This window comes from Lynx canadensis, chromosome E2 (assembly GCF_007474595.2).
Source record: "Lynx canadensis isolate LIC74 chromosome E2, mLynCan4.pri.v2, whole genome shotgun sequence".
NCBI classification, from domain to species: domain Eukaryota; kingdom Metazoa; phylum Chordata; class Mammalia; order Carnivora; family Felidae; genus Lynx; species Lynx canadensis.
In genome coordinates, this window is record NC_044317.1 from 44,671,702 (window position 1) to 44,693,814 (window position 22,113).

At 36.9% G+C, this 22,113-nt stretch overlaps 1 protein-coding gene across 8 annotated transcripts in view; it reads left to right on the forward strand.

Annotated features, from left to right (window-relative positions):
• ZNF260 (zinc finger protein 260) overlaps nucleotides 1-22,113 on the forward strand; it is a 74,504-nt gene that overhangs the window by 23,169 nt on the left and 29,222 nt on the right. For 6 of the 8 annotated variants that reach the window (XM_036064250.1, XM_036064252.1, XM_030297980.1 and 3 more), the window contains 3 exons: nucleotides 7,639-7,732; nucleotides 8,654-8,780; nucleotides 12,494-15,301. In XM_036064250.1, the coding sequence (XP_035920143.1) occupies nucleotides 7,679-7,732; nucleotides 8,654-8,780; nucleotides 12,494-13,908 (1,596 nt within the window). In that variant the 5' untranslated portion in view covers nucleotides 7,639-7,678 and the 3' untranslated portion in view covers nucleotides 13,909-15,301. Of the gene's footprint in view, nucleotides 1-6,010; nucleotides 7,290-7,638; nucleotides 7,733-8,653; nucleotides 8,781-12,493; nucleotides 15,302-22,113 lie in introns of those variants that run through there. The other 2 variants (XM_036064251.1, XM_032591452.2) reach the window with 2 other exon arrangements.

The following is a 22,113-nucleotide window of genomic DNA, read 5'->3' on the forward strand; positions in this document are numbered from 1 at the left end:
GGGTTTTCCATATACAGTATCATGTCATCTGCAAAGAGTGAAAGTTTGACCTCCTCCTGGCCGATTTGGATGCCTTTTATTTCCTTGTGTTGTCTGATTGCTTAAGCTAAGACTTCCAATACTATGTTGAATAACAGTGGCGAGAGTGGACATCCCTGTCTTGTTACTGACCTTAGGAGGAAAGCTCTGTTGGGTCTTTCACATATGGCTTTTATGACCTCAAAGTATGATCCTTCTATCCCTACTTTCTTGAGGGTTTTTATCAAGAAAGGATGCTGTATTTTGTCAAATGCTTTCTCTGCATCTATTGAGAGGATCATGTGGTTCTTGTCCTTTCTTTTAGTGATGTGATGAATCATGTTAATTGTTTTGCGGATATTGAACCAGCCCTGCATCCCAGGTATAAATCCCACTTGGTCACGGTGAATAATTTTTTTTAATGTATCGTTGGATCTGGTTGGCTAATATCTTGTTGAGGATTTTTGCACCCATGTTCATTAGGGAAATTGGTCTATAGTTCTCCTTTTAGTGGGGTTTTGTCTGGTTTTGGAATCAAGGTAATGCTGGATTCAGCACTGGCAAATTTGGAAGTTTTCTTTCCATTTCTATTTTTTGGAACAGCTTCAAGAGAATAGGTGTTAACTCTTCCTTAAATGTTTGGTAAAATTCCCCTGGAAAGCCATCTGGCCCTGGACTCTTGGTTTTGGGAGATTTTTGATTACTAAGTCGACTTCTGGTTATGGGTTATGGGTCTGTTCAAATTTTCTATGTCTTCCTGTTTCAGTTTTGGTAGTTTATATGTTTCTAGGAATTTGTCCATTTCTTCCAGATTGCCCGTTTTACTGGTGTATAATTGCTCATAATATTCTCTTATTATTGTTTTTATTTCTGCTGCGTTGGTTGTGATCTCTCCTCTTTCATTTTTGATTTTATTTATTTGGGTCCTTTCCTTTTTCTTTTTGATCATACTGGCTAGGGATTTATCAATTTTTGTTAATTCTTTCAAAGAACCAGTTTCTGGTTTCATTGATCTGCTCTTCTGTTTTTTGGTTTTGATAGCATTGATTTCTGCTCTAATCTTTATTAGTTCCTGTCTTCTGCTGGTTTTGGGTTTTATTTGCTGTTCTTTTTCCAGCTCTTTAAGGTGTAAAGTTAGGTTGTGTATCTGAGATCTTTCTTCCTTCTTTAGGAAGGCCTGGATTGCTATATACTTTCCTCTTATGACCACCTTTGCTGTGTCACATGGTTTTGGGCTGTTGTTATCATTTTCATTGGCTTCCATGTACTTTTTAATTTCCTCTTTAACTTCTTAGTTAGCCCATTCATTCTTTAGTAGGATGTTCTTTAGTCTCCAAGTATTTGTTATCTTTCCAAAGTTTTTCTTGTGGTTGATTTCGAGTTTCATAGCATTGTGGTCTGAAATATGCACAGTATGATCTTGATCTTTTTGTACTTTTTGAGGCTGATTTGTGTCCCAGTATGTGATCTATTCTGGAGAACGTTCCATGTGCACTGGAGAAGAATGTGTGTTCCTGTGCTTTAGGATGAAATGTTCTGAATATATCTCTTAAGTCTATCTGGTCCAGTGTGTCATTCAAAGCCATTGTTTCCTTGTTGATTTTCTGTTTAGATGATCTGTCCATTGTTGTAAGTGGGATGTTGCAAGTCCCCTACTATTATGGTATTATTATCAATGAGTTTATGTTTGTGATTGATTTATATATTTGGGTGCTCTCACATTTGGAGCATAAACGTTTACTAGTGTTAGGTCTTGGTGTATAGACCCCTTAATTATATAATGCCCTTCTTCATCTCTTGTTGTAGTCTTCATTTTAAAGTGTAGATTGTCTGATGTAAGTATAGCTACTCCGGCTTTCTTTTGGCGACCATTAAGATGATAGATGGTTCTCCATCCCCTTACTTTCAATTTGAAGGTGTCTTTAGGTCTAAAGTGGGTCTCTCATAAACAGCATATAGATGGATCTTGTTTTCTTATCTATTCTGTTACCCTATGTCTTTTGATTGGAGCACTTAGTCCATTGATGTTTAGAGTGAGTACTGAAAGATATTTGTTTATTGCCATTATGTTGCCTGTAGAGTTGGAGTTTCTGGTGGTGTTCTCTGGTCCTTTCTAGTCTTTGTTGCTTTTGGGGTTTTGTTTTGGTTTTGGTTTGTCTTGTCTTCCCTCAGTCCCCCTTCAAATTTCTTACAGGGTTGGTTTAGTAGTCATGAACTCTTAATTTTTGTTTGTCTGGGAAACTTTTTATCTCTCCTTCTGTTTTGAATGACAGCCTTGGTGGATAAAGAATTCTTGGCTGCATATTTTATGATTCAGCACATTGAATATATCCTGCCACTCCTTTCTGGTCTGCGAAGTTACTGTGGATAGGTCTGCTACAAACCTGATCTGTCTTCCCTTCCCTTGTAAGTTGAGGACTTTTTTCCCTTGCTGCTTTCATGATTCTTTCCTTGCCTGAGTATTTTGTGAATTTGACTATGATATGCCTTGTTGACAGTCGGTTTTTGTTGAATCAAATGGGAGTCCTCTGTGCCTCCTGGATTTTGATATCTGTGTCTTTCCCCAGGTTGGGAAAGTTTTCCACTAGGATTTGCTCACATAACCCTTCTACCCCCTTTTTCTCTCTTCATCTTCTGGGACTCCTGTGATTCTGATGTTGTTCCTTTTTAATGAGTCATCGATTTCTCTAATTCTTAAATTGTGCTCTTTTGCCTTAGTCTCCCTCTTTCTTTCTGCTTCATTAGTCTCCATAAGTTCGTCCTCTATATTGCCGATTCGCTGCTCTGCCTTATCCATCCTTGCCATTGTGGCATTCATTCGAGATTGCAGCTCAGTTATAACATTTTTTATTTCATCCTGACTAGCTTTTATTTCTTTTATCTCCGCAGAAAGGGATTCTAATCTATTTTCAACCCCAGCTAGTATTCTTATTATCACGATTCTAAATTTTGGTTCAGACATCTTCCTTGTATCTGTGTTAAGTCCCTGGCTGTTATTTCTTCCTGCTCTTTCTTTTGGGGTGAATTCCTGCATTTTATCATTTTGAAGGAAGAAAAAGAATAAGGGGAAAATATTAAATTAAAAATATTAAAAGCAACACACAAAAAATCAAATAAATTATGCTATGATCTTAGGTCTGTTTTGGTCTGCTTGTTGAAAGGTGCTTGACATTTTTTCTCATTGCCACGTAGTATTCCATTGTGTATATAAACCACAATTTCTTTATCCATTCATCAGTTGATGGACATTTAGGCTCTTTCCATAATTTGGCTATTGTTGAGAGTGCTGCTATGAACATTGGAAAAAATGAAATATGGCCTTTTGTAGCAACGTGGATGGAACTGGAGAGTGTGATGCTAAGTGAAATAAGCCATACAGAGAAAGACAGATACCATATGGTTTCACTCTTATGTGGATCCTGAGAAACTTAACAGGAACCCATGGGGGAGGGGAAGGGAAAAAAAAAAAAAAAAAAAGGACGTTAGAGTCGGAGAGAGCCAAAGCATAAGAGACTGTTAAAAACTGAGAACAAACTGAGGGTTGATGGGGGGTGGGAGGGAGGGGAGGGTGGGTGATGGGTATTGAGGAGGGCACCTTTTGGGATGAGCACTGGGTGTTGTATGGAAACCAAGTTGTCAATAAATTTCATATATAAAAAAAAAAGAAAAAAAAAAGAAAATATGATTATGGAATCAGTGAACATTAAACATATAGTATTTATATTTGTAACATAATAAATATAATAAAGGATGAAGTAACTATGTTAATAACAAAAAAAAAAAAGAAAGGTGCTTGACAGATTAGAGAAAGAAGGGAAAGACAAGAAAAAAAAGAAAAAATAAAAGTAAAATGTTTGAAAATTTGAAAAATGAATACAATGAAATGTAATATGAAATGATATAAGTAAAATAAAATTTGAAAAATTTACAAAAGTAAATATAGTAGAAAAAATTAAAGAAAAATGTTAATAAAAATTGACAATAAAAATAAATTTCTTTCCGTATTCACAAAAAGAAAAAAAAGTTGAATAGATGGACCAGCGAACAGACTGAAATACGATTGAAATTACATCATTTTCCCCTAGAAGTCAAACTATGAAGCACTTTATAGTCTGTAAACTGAGCAGGCGGAGAGACTTGTGGTGTTCCTTAAGAGCGAGGTTGGTCCAGTTGGGCAGGGCTTAGTGTAATGGCTCCGTTCTCCACTAGATGGCACTGCTTAGCTTACTGGGGTGGATTGTTTTGGCACTTAGAGGTGTGTATGCACATGCGCAGGAGAGGTGAAGATGGCACCACCCAGATACCCACTCTCTAGTATTGGAACACTGTTCTCCCTGATCAGCAATTGTGCACCCATCCTTTGTCTTCACCTTCCATCCACTCCCTAGTTCTACACTGTCCATGACCAAGGTGTCAGGTTGCCAGGCTGTACCTCCCCCTCTGCGTTTTTTCTCAGTTGTGGCTGTTTCCCCTCACTTCTGAGAGACTGCGGCTTTGACCTGCGCAGACCTTCTGGGGGAGGGTCTCACCAAGTAATGGCCAGGTGCCAGTCGCATCCGGGAACGTTTGTGGGACCATGCTGCTGCTGATGCCCAGAGACTGTGGCTGGGTGCCAGCCCATCCCAGAAAAAGCTCACATGATCTTGTAGCAGCGTTTCAGGGATATGGAAAATCACAACACACATCTGACACCAGGCTTCACCCTTAACGTCCTTGTTCCAGCACCAGTGAATGTGGTTGTTCTCTGGTTCAGGTTGTGCAGATGTTGTGTTATTTCTCAAATCAGTTTACGTGTGCAAGATGGTTTAGTATTGATATGGCTGTATTTCATGGATACAAAATGCAAAAAAACCTTCCATGTTGTTCTGCCACCTTGGCCCCTCCCAAATTATACTTTTATATATTGTAGGCCTAATAAAACATGTTATTTCATATAGTTGATATTTAAATCAGTTAACTAAGAGAGAAAAATATACATGTATACTGTCTTTATCAAATAATTACCTTTCCTGGTGCTCTTTATGTTTTCTTTTTAAAAAAATTTTGTTTTTAAATGTTCATTTATTTTTGAGAGAGAGAGGAGAGAGGGAGCATGAGCTGGGGATGGGCAGAGAAAGGGGAGACACAGAATCTAAAGCAGGCTCCAGGCTCTGAGCTGAGCCTGATGAGAGGCTCAAAACTCCCAAACTGTGAGATCATGACCTGAGCTGAAACTGGACACTTAACCCACTGAGCCACCCAGTCACCTCTCTTTATCTTTTCATGTGGATATATATTACTGCCTCGAATCATTTGCTTTCTGCTTGAAGAACTCCCTTCAGTATTAAGATAGGTCTGCTAGCGGGGCGCCTGGGTGGCTCAGTCGGTTGAGCGTCCGACTTCAGCTCAGGTCACGATCTCGTGGTCTGTGAGTTCGAGCCCCACGTCGGGCTCTGGGCTGATGGCTCAGAGCCTGGAGCCTGCTTCCATTCTGTGTCTCCCCCTCTCTCTGCCCCTCCCCCGTTCATGCTCTGTCTCTCTCTGTCTCAAAAATAAATAAAACGTTAAAAAAAAAATTTTAAAGATAGGTCTGCTAGCAATTAATTCTCCCAGTTTCTATTTCATCTTCATTTTCAAAAAATAGTTTTGCTTATTATAGCATTCCTGGTTGAAGTTTTTGAGTCTTGGTTTACATTCTGGTCTCTGTTATTTCTGAGGAGAGGTCATTAATTATTCTTACTGGGGCTCACTTGTAAGTAACAACTCATTTTCTTCTTGCTGCTTTCATATTTTTCTTTCAGCGGGCACCTGGCTGGCTCAGTCGGTAGATCAAGGGGGGGCTCTTGTCTCAGGGTCATGAATTCAAATGCCACATTGGGCCTAGAGCTGACTTAAAAAACAAAACAACAAAAAAACAACAACCAAACAAATTTCTCTTTCACATTTCACCGTTTTTACCATGTTTTGTCTATTTGTAGATCTCTGTGCCTTGATCCTGCTGGGTGTGTTGAGCTTCCTGGATGAAAAAATATAACTTTGAGAACTTTTCATTGTTATTGGACGATGTTAAAATGATCCTTTTCTCTCTTCTCATACACCCATTATATATGTAGGTATGCTTGCATCCAGGTTTTCTAAGTCTCTTTTTCATTTGTTTTTCCTGTTAGACTGCACAATATCTTTTAAGTTTGCCAGTATTTTCTTCTGCCAGTTTATATCTAATATTGAGTTGCTCTAGTGAAATTTTCATTTCATATTATAATACTTTTCAAGTGTAGGATTCCCATGTGGTATTAAATAGCTTTTCTTTATTGATATTGATGTGACACTGTGACCATACCTTTATGTAAGTATAGGTTCTTTTGTTTATCTGAATATATTTATGGCTACTTTGAAGTCTTTGTTAAATTTGGTGTTCTTGCAGGCAGTTTCTGTTTTGTTGATGGGCCATTTTCCTATTACTTTGGACTTTTTCTTTATTTATAGAAAGTAGAAATTATAGATAATTGTAACATATCTGGTATTTTTGTCTGTTTCCCCTACTAGTGCTCCCCACCACCAGACTTGTTATTTGCTTGTTTTCTTTAGTGACTAGCTAGTTTAAGTGCAATCTGTCTTCCCCCAGCCCACACTGAAAATCTGTGATATTGCTCCTTTAGGGTACAGCCTTGATTATTACCACAGTCACCTTTGGATGACAGTGGTTTCCACAGGTCTATCTTTTGAGTATCTCCCAGCCGTTAAGTTGCAGAAATCATGATTTCTGCTTTCAACAATGCTGTGAAGTATATATTGCTTCACAGACCAATGTAATCAAGTCAGTATCTGGGATTTGTTCTGACAAAAGGAACAGCTCTGTAAGTGTCTAATTCTTTCTGGGAAACTAGCCAGCCTATAGTTCATATATCTCCAGCGAATCTTTCAATCTTCTCCTAATAGTCTTTTAGTAAAACCTCACTGTTTTTGAGAATGTCCTTAGGCTTGAACTTTTCTACAGTTACAAATGAGGTCATTTCCTATGGAGACACATATGGAACTCTCTTGTCTGTGGCCAGCTTCTCCCTCTGGACAAAATCACCAAGCCACAGACCTTGTTCTTGGGTTAGGGACAGTGGCATGCTTCTCTCTGTCACACTTCTGCTTTTAGGAGCTGGGTGCTTTGTAGGTGGGGAGAGGGTGAGTGCAGCAGCCAGAGGTTTCAGTTTGCCAAGATCTGTTGGCATGGAAATCCTACCCCAAGATTCAAGATAGACAACTGGAACCCCAGTATTCTCACCAGGGCCACACCCAAGGTACATATTACATTTTGTGTTTGGAACCAAACAGAAGAAAATCTATGTCCCTTAGCTGCATTTCCCTGAGCAATGGGTAGCTGAGGGCAGGATGAGAAATGTTGGTATCCTGCTCTTCCCAGGAAGACAGCCACCTGACTGGGAACACAGGTTGGCAATTGGTGAGGAAGCCTGTGTCCTTGATTGTACCAATTTGGAATGGAGTATCTTTCTCACTAAGATGTGATGAACAAGGAAGGGTGCAGGTTTGGTTCAGATACTGCAGACTCTCAGCTTATAAGTTTTGGTAGATTTTCCTGAACAAATGTTTCTTTATTTGCTATATATTTTTATATATAATTTTCATTAGTTTTGACAGGGAGCATGTCATCGGAGCTCCTCACGCTGTCATGGCAGAAATGGAATTCCCTGACCAATTCCTTACAGTTCTAAGCATGGACCATGTAAGTTGCTGAACCTGTCTCCTTTGTGAACATTTCCTTTTTCTGAATCTCTGTACCAAATAGGGCCTGCCCCACATTCCCATAGTTTTTCACTTTCTAGTGAGAGTTGGAACCAAACATAACAGTATAATTCGTGTGCCTATCTATTCTCCAAATAATTCTCAACACTCTTATTTGTTAAGTCTTTTGTTAACAGCAACTATAGAGTAGAAATGGAATACCTAGATGGAGGAATTTACCATACTTTTTCATATTCTTGGATAAAGATCAGATGTATCCATTTGATTACATATGGGAAAATTCTGTACTTCTGGAGACTGGAGTTTCCAGGTAGACTGGATTTGATTTTCACTGATCTCCATCATACATAGATGATTGTAGACTCCCAGAATTGAAGAACACCTTATCCATTGTAAATGTCTAAATACAATTAAGCCTGATATTTTTTCACCAAGTAAGACTATTCTGTAGCCACTAAAAAGTACTTATTAAATGGTTTGTCATTAGAAGCAAAAGTTCTGATCATATCATGTTAAATAATACTTAACACAGTATTGAACTTAGGGCTGCAAGAAATTATAAATTAGTGTTCACATCCCATTTTCTAAGTTAGATACTTTTCCTTTACAGAGAAACAAGGATATAGAAACTCACCTTTATTAATTCATGCAGCTCATTTTATTTCCAGACATGCTTAACATGCTTATGGAATTAAGAAATTCCATAATATGCAGGAAGATATTCTCTGAGTCAAATAGATTCTTTAAAGATATGTAGATAGTCCTGTTTGGGAGCGCTAATTTCCTTACTCCCATACCATAACATTCTACCCACCCTTGCCTACTAGTTTACTAATTGGCTTACCATAATGCAATTCTTTTTCTCAAAAATACTTCATTTATATATGGTTTTTTGTTTCAGGAATTGGTGACTTTCAGGGATGTGGTCATCAGCTTCTCTCAAGAGGAATGGGAATATCTGGATTCGGCTCAGAGGGACTTATATTGGGATGTGATGATGGAGAACTATAGCAACTTGGTCTCACTGGGTAAATTTATCTGCTTCATATAATTTAGAATATGCTCTATTCTATCAGCTGCTCTATTCTATCATAGAGTTGCTTGTCAGTAAACCCAAGACTATCTTTTGAAAGAAAATGGGTACATCTCTTCTCTGTTTCCAAAGGCATGGGTTGAACATTGTGTTGGAGATGACACCTCCATGAAGCACACCCATCACTCTTCATGTTTGTATTCTCTCAGTCCCTTCATATTTCTACTTTCCCTGATACCCAGGGAGTTTATTTTGAATTTTAGAACACATATAGCATATCCTTTGAGAGAGCTATTATACTGTGATTAAAGTCAGAATTGCTATAAATGCTTTGTTATCACACCTTCTTGAAGAACAGCTAAGAAACCATGTCCTGAGTCATTACAATTATTAGAAGAATCTGTGTAATTTATATGTTAGATGGATAAACAGAATTTATTTTTTTTTTTTTTAATTTTTTTTTCAACGTTTATTTATTTTTGGGACAGAGAGAGACAGAGCATGAACGGGGGAGGGGCAGAGAGAGAGGGAGACACAGAATCGGAAGCAGGCTCCAGGCTCTGAGCCATCAGCCCAGAGCCTGACGCGGGGCTCGAACTCCCGGACCGCGAGATCGTGACCTGGCTGAAGTCGGACGCTTAACCGACTGCGCCACCCAGGCGCCCCGGATAAACAGAATTTATGTTCATTGCCTGCCATATGCATTATATTATACCTGTTTTGTGGTTGAAGAACTTTGCATTTAACATTGTCAGTATTATAGCAAGGATCTTTTAATGTTTTAGAAAGCTACTTGTTTTCCCGTCAGATTACATAGTTCGTGCCATGTACCAGGCCCTATTCTAAGAAATTTTAATATATGGGCTCTTTTAATTTCTCAATAACCTGATGACATGAATAGTACTTGTATTATTTTGCTAAGACAAAGAGTATTTAGGCAGCTATCCCAAGGTTATACAGCTAATTAGTGTCAAAAGCAGGTAAATCCTTACTTTTTGTGTGACTAACAACCTGCATAGGTTTTAATATGTAATATAGTTGACCCTTCAACAACAGAGGTTTGAACTATGTTGGTGTACTTCTGTGTGAACTTTTTGATGAAGGTAATAGAATACTGTAAATGTATTTTCTCTTATGATTTTCTTAACATTTTCTTTATGAATACAGAATATAATACATATAATATATAAACTATGTGTTAGCTATTTGTTATTGGAAAGGCTTCCAGTCAATAGTAGGCTATTAATAGTTAAGTTTGGGAGGAGTCAAAGTTATATGAGGATTTTTGATTGTGCAGGGCACAGGGGCCCTAACCCTGGTTTCACCGGTCAACTGCATTTTCAATGTGATCATTCTCTGAAAATTTTTTTAATTTCAATTACATTTCCACATTTGGTAGAATTTTCTTTCTTTCATTTTTTAATGTTTCTTTATTTTAGAGAGAGAGAGAGAGAGCGTGAGCAGGGAAGGGGCAGAGAGAGAGGGAAACACAGAATCCAAAGCAGGCTGTGGGCTCTGAGCTGTCAGCATGGAGCCCGACACAGGGCTTGAACTCACAAACTGTGAGATCGTGACCTGAGATGAAGTCAGACACTGAACCGGCTGAGCCACCCAGGTGCCCCATCGTTTCATTTCTAGGTAGAACTGCTTTTTGATTTACTGATACTGGCACTCATTTATGATTTTACTATCCTAATCCAATAATGACTGTATTATTATACCTTTGTTACATATAACATAATTCAGTCACAGAAAATTATTTCCGCCCTGTATTATGTAATGTTTATCATTCACTTTGGATTTTCCTCAGGTTATCCTCTCATCTGATTGCCAGTCTCCAGCCAATGTCCAACAGATCCTCTGTTACAAAGTGCCTTCCACTCTTGCCCACCTACCACCTTTTCCACATCATTCTGTTAGCTTATTCCCCTTTTCAGAATTGTATAAGCCTTATATGGTATGATATATACCTACTATAGTATCAAAAATATTCTGATACTGCCGTGCAGAATATAACATCGTTGGTTCTGAGTACAGGAAAATGGAAAGGAATACCTGGGAAAGAGCATGAAGGAAAACATTTAAATATAGATTAGGATTTCTGTAGGATAGATAAGTGATAGTGAAAAAACTAATGAAGGGGCACCTGGGTGGCTCAGTCTATTAGGCATCCAACTTCAGCTCGGGTCATGATCTCACGGTTCATGAGTTTAAGCCCCATGTCGGGCTCTGCGCTGTCAATGCAGAGCTTAGAGCCTGTTTCGGATTCTGTGTCTCCCTCTTTCTCTCTCTGCCCTCCCTCCCTTGCTCGTGCTCTGTCTCTCTCTCTCTCTAAGATAAACATTTAAAAAATTTAGAAAAAGCTAATGAAGAAAAGTAAATAAAATTCCTCATTTCTATTGACACATGAAGAATATCATCGTTCTGCATAGCAGGGAATTAACAGCAGTGATGGAGACAGTACAAGTAGAGTCAATTAGAAAACATTCATAAACACTGTGTGTGTGTGTGTGTGTGTGTGTGTGTGTGTGTATAAATCACTACAGTACAATGTGAGGGTTAAAAGGCATGGAGACATACTAAAACTACTACATTATTCTTATACTTACATAATTATTATTTTTTAAATGCTTGTTTATTTATTTTTGGTGAGACAGCACAAGTTGGGGAGGAGCAGAGAGAGGGAAACACAAAATCCGAAGCAGGCTCCAGGCTCTGAGCTGTCAGCACAAAGCCCAATGTGGGGCCTGAACTCACAAGCTGTGAGATCATGACCTGAGCTGCAGTCAGATGTTTAATCAACTGAGCCACCCAGGTGCCCCATTACTTTGATGATCCACTGTATTACCCAGTGGATATTTGTAATATTTCCTTTTTGTCTCATTTAGATTCCTTTCATCCAGTGATTTTATTTCCCTGTAATTTTCAATGTGTATGTCCTTGGGGTTTGTTATTCAGTGGCATGTAATGACTACATTTGTCCTTTTGGAATTTAAGGAATAAGGTTAAACAATGTAACAGAAAATTACTGAATATAGAATTGAAAAAAATAATGTGAAGGCAAGCAACCAGATATTAGAACAGAAACATAAATATGAACTTACAATCAGTATATCCTTTCTAAGGATATTAACTTTTAGACCCAGACAGTGAAATGTGGGTGGTGTATAAAGAATGCATTTCTTGAGAAATGAAATATCCTGTGGGTGTAAATTTGGTTTGCTGTAAGAGGTGAAAAAAAGATTATGTGAAAGGGGATAATGGATTAAAATGAGATCTTACAAGCACCTTGTTATCCACTAAAGTATTTGGATTCTATTGTTTAAAAAAACATACAAAATTATTAGTATGTATAGATGATCAAATCATGATCCACATCAGCATTATCTCTATATGATAACTAGTTCTACATCTATTGATATTGGTCAGTTTATCTGGACTTGTTTCCGAACATTAGTACTTGACAAGCTTACTAGATGATGATCAACACCTACATGTCAGACACTGACTTAATCTGTTTCCCTTACCACAAACCTCACAATCTTATATTATGCTTTCATCATTCTCTGATCTTTCTTAAAACTTTATTACAATACTTTAATCATTCACTCTCATTGTTTATATTTACAATTTTTCTCCTCTGCATTGTATAAATGTTTCATTTTTATACCACATGAAAAAAATTATTTCTTTTCCCCTCTCTTTCAGATTTGGAGTCCAAGTATGACACAAAGTATTTATTTAATGGAAAGGACATTATTGAAAATAATGGTTTTCAGTGGAAAGTAACAGAAGGTAAATTCATTGGTTTGGAGAGCTCCATTTTCAGAAATGACTGGCAAAGCAAAAGCAAGACTGAAGTACAAAGACCTGAAGTGGGATATTTCAGCCAAATGAAAATCAGCTCTGAAAAAGTGCCAAATTATAAACATCATAAATCTCTTATATCACATCAGAGAATTCATGAAAGCAAGAAACCCTATGAATATAAGGAATATGAAAAGGTCCTTAGCTGTGACTTAAGTTTTGATGAATGTGAGAGAATACATACTGGTGAGAAAACATATCAGTGTAATGCATATTGGAAAACCTTTGGAGATGACCCACATACCCTACAACTGAACATTCATACTGGTGTAAAACCTTGTAAATATATGGAATATAGGAATCCATTTAGTTTTTATGAAGACCTTAGTATACACCAGAAAATGCATGATGATGAGAAGTGCTATAAATGTAAGGAATTTAAAAGGACCATTAGAAGAGTTGAAGAAATAACTCCACTAAAAATAATTCATGATGGTGAGAAAGCCTATGAATGCACTTTCTGTGGGAAATCCTTTAGAGTGCATGCACAACTTGCTCGACACCAGAAAATCCATACTGATGAGAAACCTTACAAATGTATGGAATGTGGCAAGGACTTTAGATTCCATTCACAGCTAACTGAACATCAGAGAATTCATACTGGTGAGAAACCGTACAAATGTATACAATGTGAGAAGGTCTTTAGAATTAGTTCACAGCTTATTGAACATCAGCGAATTCATACAGGTGAGAAACCTTATGCATGTAAAGAATGTGGAAAAACCTTTGGGGTATGTAGAGAACTGGCTCGACATCAGAGAATTCATACTGGCAAGAAACCCTATGAATGCAAGGCATGTGGAAAAGTCTTTAGAAACAGTTCATCCCTGACTAGACATCAGAGAATTCATACTGGTGAGAAACCCTATAAATGTAAGGAATGTGGGAAAGCTTTTGGAGTAGGTAGTGAACTTACTCGACATCAGAGAATTCACAGTGGTCAGAAACCTTATGAATGTAAAGAGTGTGGAAAGTTCTTTAGACTTACGTCAGCACTTATTCAACATCAGAGGATTCACAGTGGTGAGAAACCTTATGAATGTAAGGTATGTGGGAAGGCTTTTAGACATAGTTCAGCCCTTACTGAACATCAGAGAATTCACACTGGAGAGAAACCTTATGAATGCAAAGCATGTGGGAAAGCCTTTAGACACAGTTCATCCTTTACAAAACATCAGAGAATTCATACTGGTAAGAAACCCTATGAATGTGAGGAATGCGGGAATGCCTTTAGTGTGGGTAAGCACCTTACGTGATATCAAAAAAATTATACTGGTAAGAAGTCTTTTGAATGAAAGACATGTACGAAAGTTTGGTTTCTGAGTTTCACTGGGAAAATTGATGCATTATAATAAGTAATCAAGGTGATTATGTTGCTCTTACTGCTTCCAGACTTTCTGGCCACTCTATTTAGTACAATCACTCAGTGGTGTATATACTTTGTTTTGTTAGATACTGTCAAATATTTCTCCTGTCAGTTAACCTTCTGAATATCCATTTAGGTAGGATGGTCCCTATTCATTTCTGATATATGTGGAAAATGTGTTTCATTAATTCTTAACTAGTTAAATTCACATGAATTTCTTTTCCAGGCATGTTTTGTTTACAATTACTTTTGGTGTTTGTGTTTCTGTTCTTTTGTCTATTCATTGTTTTTGGCTTACTAATTTGTAATATTCTTCAAATAAATCTTTTGCATTCTAATTTTTTGTTTGTTTATATAGTGTAATTTTCTTCCTCCAGAGAGTTAAAACTTCCAGTCAGATACTGTGTGGTTTTAAAGTCTTGTGTCTGTGCATGGTATTTGTGTAAATTTATGTTTCATTTTCTATTCTTACTTTAGTAGTAGATGTGTAATCTCCTTTCCATTATCATTAAATGATTGATTTCTTTTAAAATTTCTGTTTTGACATGACAGACTTGCCTAAATTCCTACCACAATACAATTCCTTTAGAAAAGCCTTTCTTTTTACCTCTAGACAGTACCAATGAGGATCCAAAGGGGCACTTTAAATATTTCATAAAATTTACTAAGCCAATCTTATCTGTCTCAGATTTATTAAAGGAGGGGAAAATCTACAACTATTGCAATGATTATAAACGTGGTAAACTCACCTTTAGAGATTTAGAACTCTACTACTACCATGACTCCAACGGGGTTTGTGTATTTGTACTTTTTCTGTGTTGCCTTGCTGGGTTTGGCAGCTTAACAATCAACAGAACTTTGATTTTATCAAGGAAAGGAAAAGTAAAAGAAGAAAGAAAGAAAATTAGTGACAGAGATTAAGTGTCCATCATCTCTTTTGTTAATCACAACAGTTGACTGGGTTATGCAAATAATGTTCATTATGAGCCACTGGTTATTAGATTTTTATAAGAATTTACCTATTGTTTCAATACATTTTTGTCACTATTATTCATTAGATTTTAATTTTTTAAATTGGTCTTCCCCAGAATTTCTGGACTCTTTAAAGTTTTGCATGACCAGCAATAGTAATTAAGCCATTTTCTTATGAGATATATTGGGCTATTTTCTTTAAATATTTCCAATTAGTGTTTTACTTAAATGAGCAGTTTTAGGGGTGCTTGGGTGGCTTAGCTGGTTACATGTCCAACTCTTGATCTCAGCTCAGGTCACGATCTCATGGTTCATGGGTTCAAGCCCCACGTCTGGCTCCTCGCTGAGAGTGCAGAGCCTGCTTGGGTTTCTGTCTTTCCCTTTCTGCTGCTCCCCTGCTCTCTCTCTCAAAATAAATAAATAAACTTTAAAAAATCTCAACTTTATAGAAAAAAATAAATTAGCAGTTTTAAAAAATATATACTTGGTAGATATTTCATATGCTATGAAATAAGACAAGGAGTCCCTGTTGTTATTCTTATTAGGATATGTACTATTTTGTATCTTTAAAATATTTCAACTCTATTATAATCATTAATAGTTCGTTCTACTTACTGAGCTATTATGTGACCACACTGCTGATTTGCTCTTTCATCTCATTTTACTTGGTTATTCTGAGTTCCAATCAATACTGATTAGTTTCTCTCTTGTTGGTGTAATACTCCAGAACTACTTGCCAATATACTCCTTTGTGTATTTTTATTTTATTTTATTTGTTTTTTGCTAGCTTGAACAATTAAAACAATAAGCTATCTAATCCTTATGTATACACTTAAATAACCATGTATCTTGGCATTTACTTTTCAAAATCATTAAAAATGAAAATTTAATAAATTCAACATATCCTTATTATGCCTCCCTTATTTGTATTACAGCTGTATTTTGGTCACATTCCATTAATGTTTTTCTTTGAACTTTGTAATGAACTCCTGTTATTTCACAGACTGCTAGTACAATAAACCATAATGTAATTATTGCTATTAACTATTTTTTTGCTACTTTGTTTTGATGCTCATTCCTTTCCATATTCATTTTGTCCTTTATCTTTTCCACATCTTCCCTAGCCTACTTAGAAACTTGTTTTCCCCCCTAATAAGAGAGAATGTTCCAGACCTATCTTGTTTATTGCTGCAGTGAACCATGAAATATAATAGAATCCTTTTTTAAATTATTAAATTAATTATTAAATGAATGAATAATTAACAATATTAATGAATAATTATTAAATGAATGAGGGAAATAGGAAATCACTGTAATAACAGTAATAATCATATACAAAATTCATTGATGGATACTAAAATTTGAAGGTGAAAATGTAAAGAGAAACAGGCCATTAAAATTATACCAACGAATCCCAAATACATAATTAAAAGGAGAAAACATTCCATATATTACCTTAACCAAATGATCACCGGCAGTAAGACATCAGCACAAATACCACCCAAAGTGAGGCACTAATAAGAAGGGCACACCACATGAGTAGTATTGCCACTAAAAAAAAAAAAAAGAAAGAAAGCATAACCATAATGTAATCATGAGGAAACTGTAGACAAACACAATGAAGAACCTTCTATATAATAACTTACCCAATACTCCAGGAAACCATGACTTTTCAAGGTCATGAGTGGCAAGGAAAGACTGAAAAACTCAAAAGATTGGAGGAGACTAAGGAAATTTAGAACTAAATACAATGCAGGAATTTAATCTTTGAGACATTAGTGGAGAAAACCTGGTGAAATCAAAATAAAGCCTGTACTTTAATTGATAGTATTATTAGGCCAATGTTAATGTCCATTTTTGATCACTATACTATGATAATGCAATATATTAGTATTACGCAGACTGGGAGAAAGATGTATGGAAATTCTGTACTCTTGGAATTTTTCTGTAAGTCTAAAACTTAAAAAAACAAAAAGATTGCTTCCAGGGATGCCTGGGTGGCTCAGTCAATTAAGTGCCTGACTTCAGCTCAGGTCATAATCTCGCGGTTCATGAGTTCGAGCCCCACATCGGGCTCTGTGCTGACAGCTCAGAGCCTGGAGCCTGCTTCTGATTCTCTGTCTCCCTCTCGCTCTGCCCCTCCCCCATTCATGCTCTGTCCCTCAAAAAAAAAAAATGTTAAAAAAAAAACTTTATTTCTACAAAATAATGGTCATAAAGATGCTCAATAAGATCAGGAAATGATGCATGAACAGAGTGAGTGTTTCAACAAAGAGACAAATTAGAAAGTACCACACAGAAATCAGAAATGAAAAACACAATCACTGAATAAAAAAATACAACACAAGAGTTCAACAGCAGACTAGTGAGGTGGAAGAAAGGATCAGTAAATTCAAACACAGGGCAGTGAAATTCATACAGTCTTGAAAAGAAAGCTAGAGTAGCAATATTTATAATAGACAAAATAGACTCTAAAACAAAGACTGTAACAACAGATAAAGGATACTACACAACCATAAAGGGAACAATCCAAAAAGAAGATATAATAAATGTAAATATTTATGCATTCAACATGAAAGCACACACACACACATAAAACAGCTAATAACAAACATAAAGGAAGTAACCTATAGTGATACAATAATAGTATGGAACTTTAACACCCCACTTACATCAACAGACAGATCACCTAAACAAAAATCAACACGGAAACAGTGTTTTTGAATGACACATTAGACCAGATGGATCTAACATATATTCATAACATTCCATCTTAAAATAGCAAAATACATTCTTTTTTTTTTTAATTTTTTAAATGTTTTTATTTATTTTTGACAGAGACAGAGTACGAGTGGGGGAGAGGCAGAGAGAGAGGGAGACAGAATCTGAAGCAGGCCCAGGCTCTGAGCTGTCAGCACAGAACCCGATGCAGGGCTAGAACTCATGAACCACGAGATCATGACCTGAGCTGAAGTCTGACGCTTAAACAACTGAGCCACCCAGGTGCCCCATACACATTCTTTTCAAGGGCATGTAGAACATTCTCTGGAATAGGTGACATGTTAGACCACAAAACAAATTGAAACAAATTCAAAAAGACTGAAGTCATATCATGCATCATTTCTGACCACAATGCTCAGAAACTAGAAATCAACCACAAGAAAAAATGCTGAAAGAAAGCAAACACATAGAGGCTAAATAACATGCTACTAAACAATGAATGGGTCAACCAAAAAATCAAAAAGGAAATCAAAATATACATAGAGACAAAAGAAAATGAAAAAGCATCAGTGCCAAAATCATTGGGATATGGCAAAACCTATGCTAAAAGGAAAGTTTAAAGAAACACAGGCCTATCACAAGAAGCAAGAAAAATCTCAAAGAACCTAACCATACACCTTGAGGAACTAGAAAAAGAATAAATAAACCAAAAGCCAGTAGAAAGAGTGAAAGAAATGATAAAGATTACAGCAGAAATAAATGAAATAGAAACTAAAAAAACCAATAGAACAGATTAATGAAACCAAGAGGGTTTCTTTGAAAAGATCAACAAAATAGATAAACCTTTAGCCAGGCTGGTCAAAAGAAAAAGAGGACTCAAACAAAATCAGAAATGAAAGGGAGAAATAACAACCAATGCCACAGAAATACAAAAGAGTATAAGAGAATATTATGACTTATATGCCAGCAAATTGGACATCCTAGAAGAAATGGATAAATTCCTAGAAACATATAGCCTGCCAAAACTGAAGCAGGAAGAAACAGAAAATTTGAACAGACCAATTAACAGCAATGAAATTAAATCAGTAATCAAAAAACTCCCGACAAACAAAAGTCCACGACCAGACAGGTACATAGGTAAATTCTACCAAACATTTAAAGAAGAATTAATACCTATATGTCTCAGACTATCCCCCCTCCCAAAAAAAAGAAAAAAAGAAAAAAGAGACAGGAAAGCTTTCATATTTATTGTATGAGGCCAGCATTACCCTGATACCAAAGCCAGATAGACTACAAAAAAAAAAAAAAGAAAAAAAGAGTACAGGCCAATATCTCTGATGAGCATAGATATAAAAATCCTCAATAATATACTAGCAAACTGAATCCAACAATACATTAAAAAAAATAATTCGCCATGAGGAAGTAAGATTTATTCTTGGGCTGCAAGGGTAGCTCAATATTCACAAATCAATCAATGTGATACATCACATCAATAAGAGAAAGGATAAAAACCATGTGATCATTTCAATAGACCTAGAAAAAGCACTTCACAAAGTACAACATCCATTCATGATAAAAACCTCAACAAAGTAGGTTTAGAGGAAATGCACCTCAAAACACAATAAAGGCCATATATGAAAAACTCACAGTTAGCATTATACTCAATGGTAAAGAACTGAGAGCTTTCCCCCCAAGATCAGGAATAAGACATGAATGTCCACTCTTACACTTTTATTCAAGATAATACTGGAAGTCCTAGTCACAACAATCAGACACCACAAAGAAATAAAAGCTATCCAAATTAGTTAAGGAAGAAGTAAAACTTTCACTATTTGCAGATGACATGATATACTATATAGAAAACTCTAAAGACTCCATCAAAAAACTACCAGAACACACAAATGACTTCTGTAATGTCTCAGGATACAAAATTAATGCACAGAAATCCACTGTATTTCTATACACTAATGAGGTAGCAGAAAGAAATTAAGAAAACAATCTAATTTATAATTGCACCAAAAATAAAATACCTAGGAACAGGGGTATCTGGGTGGCTCAGTCGGTTAAGCACCCAACTTCAGCTCAAGTCATGACCTCGAGGTTCACAAGTTCGAGCCCCACGTCAGCTCTGAGCTGTCAGAGCCTGGAGCCTGTTTCAGATTCTGTGTCTCCTTCTGTCTCTCCCCCTCCCCTGCTCGTTCTCTGTCTCTCTCTCAAAAATAAGTAAAACATTAAAAAAATAAAAATAAAACACCTAGGAATAAATTAACTAGGGTAAAAGACCTATACTCTGAAAATTATAAATTTTTAATGTTTATTTTTGAGAGAGAGAGAGAGAGAGACACACACACACAGAATATGAGCAGGGGAGGGGCAGAGAGAGGGGGAGACACAGAATCCGAAGCAGGTTGCAGACTCTGAGCTGTTAGCACAGATCCTGACGTGGGGCTCAAACTCATGAACCATAAGATCATGACCTGAGCCAAAGTCAGATGCTTAACTGACTGAGCCACCCAGGTGCCCCACTACTCTGAAAATTATAAAACACTGATGAAAGCAATTGAAGATGACACAAACAAATGGTAAGATATTCCATGCTCACAAGTTGGGAGAATAAATATTTCTTAAATGTCCATACTACAAAAGGCAATCTACAGATTTAATGCAATTCCTATCAAAATACCAACAGCATTTTTCACAGAACCAGAACAAATGATCCTAAAATTTGTATGAAACCACAGAGATGTCAAATAACCAAATCCATCTTGAAAAAAAACAATGCTGGAGGCATTATACTTCCAGATCTCAAATTGTATTACAAAGCTACAGTAATCAAAACAGAATGGTTATTGGGGTGCCTGGCTGGCTCAATCAGCAAAGCATGTGACTCTTGATCTTGGGATCTTGAGTTCAAGCCCCATGTTGGACGTAGAGCTTACTTTAAAAAACAAAACAAGGGGTGGGGCACCTGGGTGGCTCAGTTGGTTAAGCGTCCAACTTCGGCTCAGGTCATGATCTCGTGGTCCGTGAGTTCGAGCTCTGAGTCAGGCTCTGTGCCTGTTTCAGATTCTGTGTGTTTCAGATTCTGTGTCTCCCTCTCTCTCTGACCCTCCCCCATTCATGCTCTGTCTCTCTCTGTCTCAAAAATAAATAAACGTTAGAAAAAAAAAAAAACTGGGAGCACCTGGGTGGCTCAGTCGATTAAGTGTCCGACTTCAGCTCAGGTCATGATCTCGCAGTTTGAGTCTCCCGTTGTGCTCTGTGCTGACAGCTCAGAGCCTGGAGCCTCCTTCAGATTCTGTGTCTTCCTCTCTCTCTGCCCCTCCCCCATGCACACTCCGTCTCTCTCTCCTTCAAAAATAAACATTAAAAAAAAATAAAAAAATAAAAAATACACAAAACAAGGGGTGCCTGGGTGGCTCAGTAGAGTTGGTTAAGTGTTCAACTTTGGCTCAGGTCATGATCTCATGGTTGTGAGTTTGAGCCCCATATCGGGCTCTGTGCTAACAGCTCAGAGCTTGGAGCCTGCTTCAAATTCTGTGTCTCCCTCTCTCTCTGTCCCTTCCTCACTCTCACTTTGTCTCTCTCTCAAAAATAAATAAACATCTAAATTAAAAAAAAAAAAAAGTGCCTGGTTGGCTCAGTTGGTTGAACATCTGACCCTTGATTTTGGCTCAGGTCATGATCTCCCAGTTCGTGGGCTCAGAGAGCCTGCTTGGGATTCTCACTCTCTCCTCTCTGTCCATCCCCTGTTCGAGTGCTCTCTCTCTCTCTCAAAATAAACAAACATTAAAAGAAAAACAGACATGTACACCAATGGAACAGACTAGAGAGTCTAAACATAAACTCATGCATATATAGTCAATTATTTTATGAAAAAGGAAGCAAAAATATACAGTAGGTATTGGGCCACAAGGAAAAGAATGAAACTGGGCACTAACAGCACACACAAAAATCAAGTCAAAATGGATTCAATAATTGAATATAAGACCTGAAACCATAAAACGCTGATAAGAAAACATAGAGACTAAGCTCATAGACCTCCTTCCTAGCGATGATTTTTTGGATTTGATATCTAAAGCAAAATTCAACAAGTGAGACCACACCTAACTAAAAGTCAACAAAATGAAAGGTAACCTACAAAATGGGAGAAAATTATTATAATTTGCAAATAATGTATCTTATAACACCCCAAATATACAAAGAACTCATACAACTCAATAGAAAAAAAGATCCAATTACAAATTTAAGAGGATCTCTTGAGGCGCCTGGGTGGCTCAGTCAGTTAAATGTCCAACTTTGGCTCAAGTCATGATCTCATGGTTTGTTGGGTTTGAGTCCTGTGTTGGGCTCTCTGCTGACAGCTCAGAGTCTGGAGCCTGCTTCAGATTCTGTGTCTCCC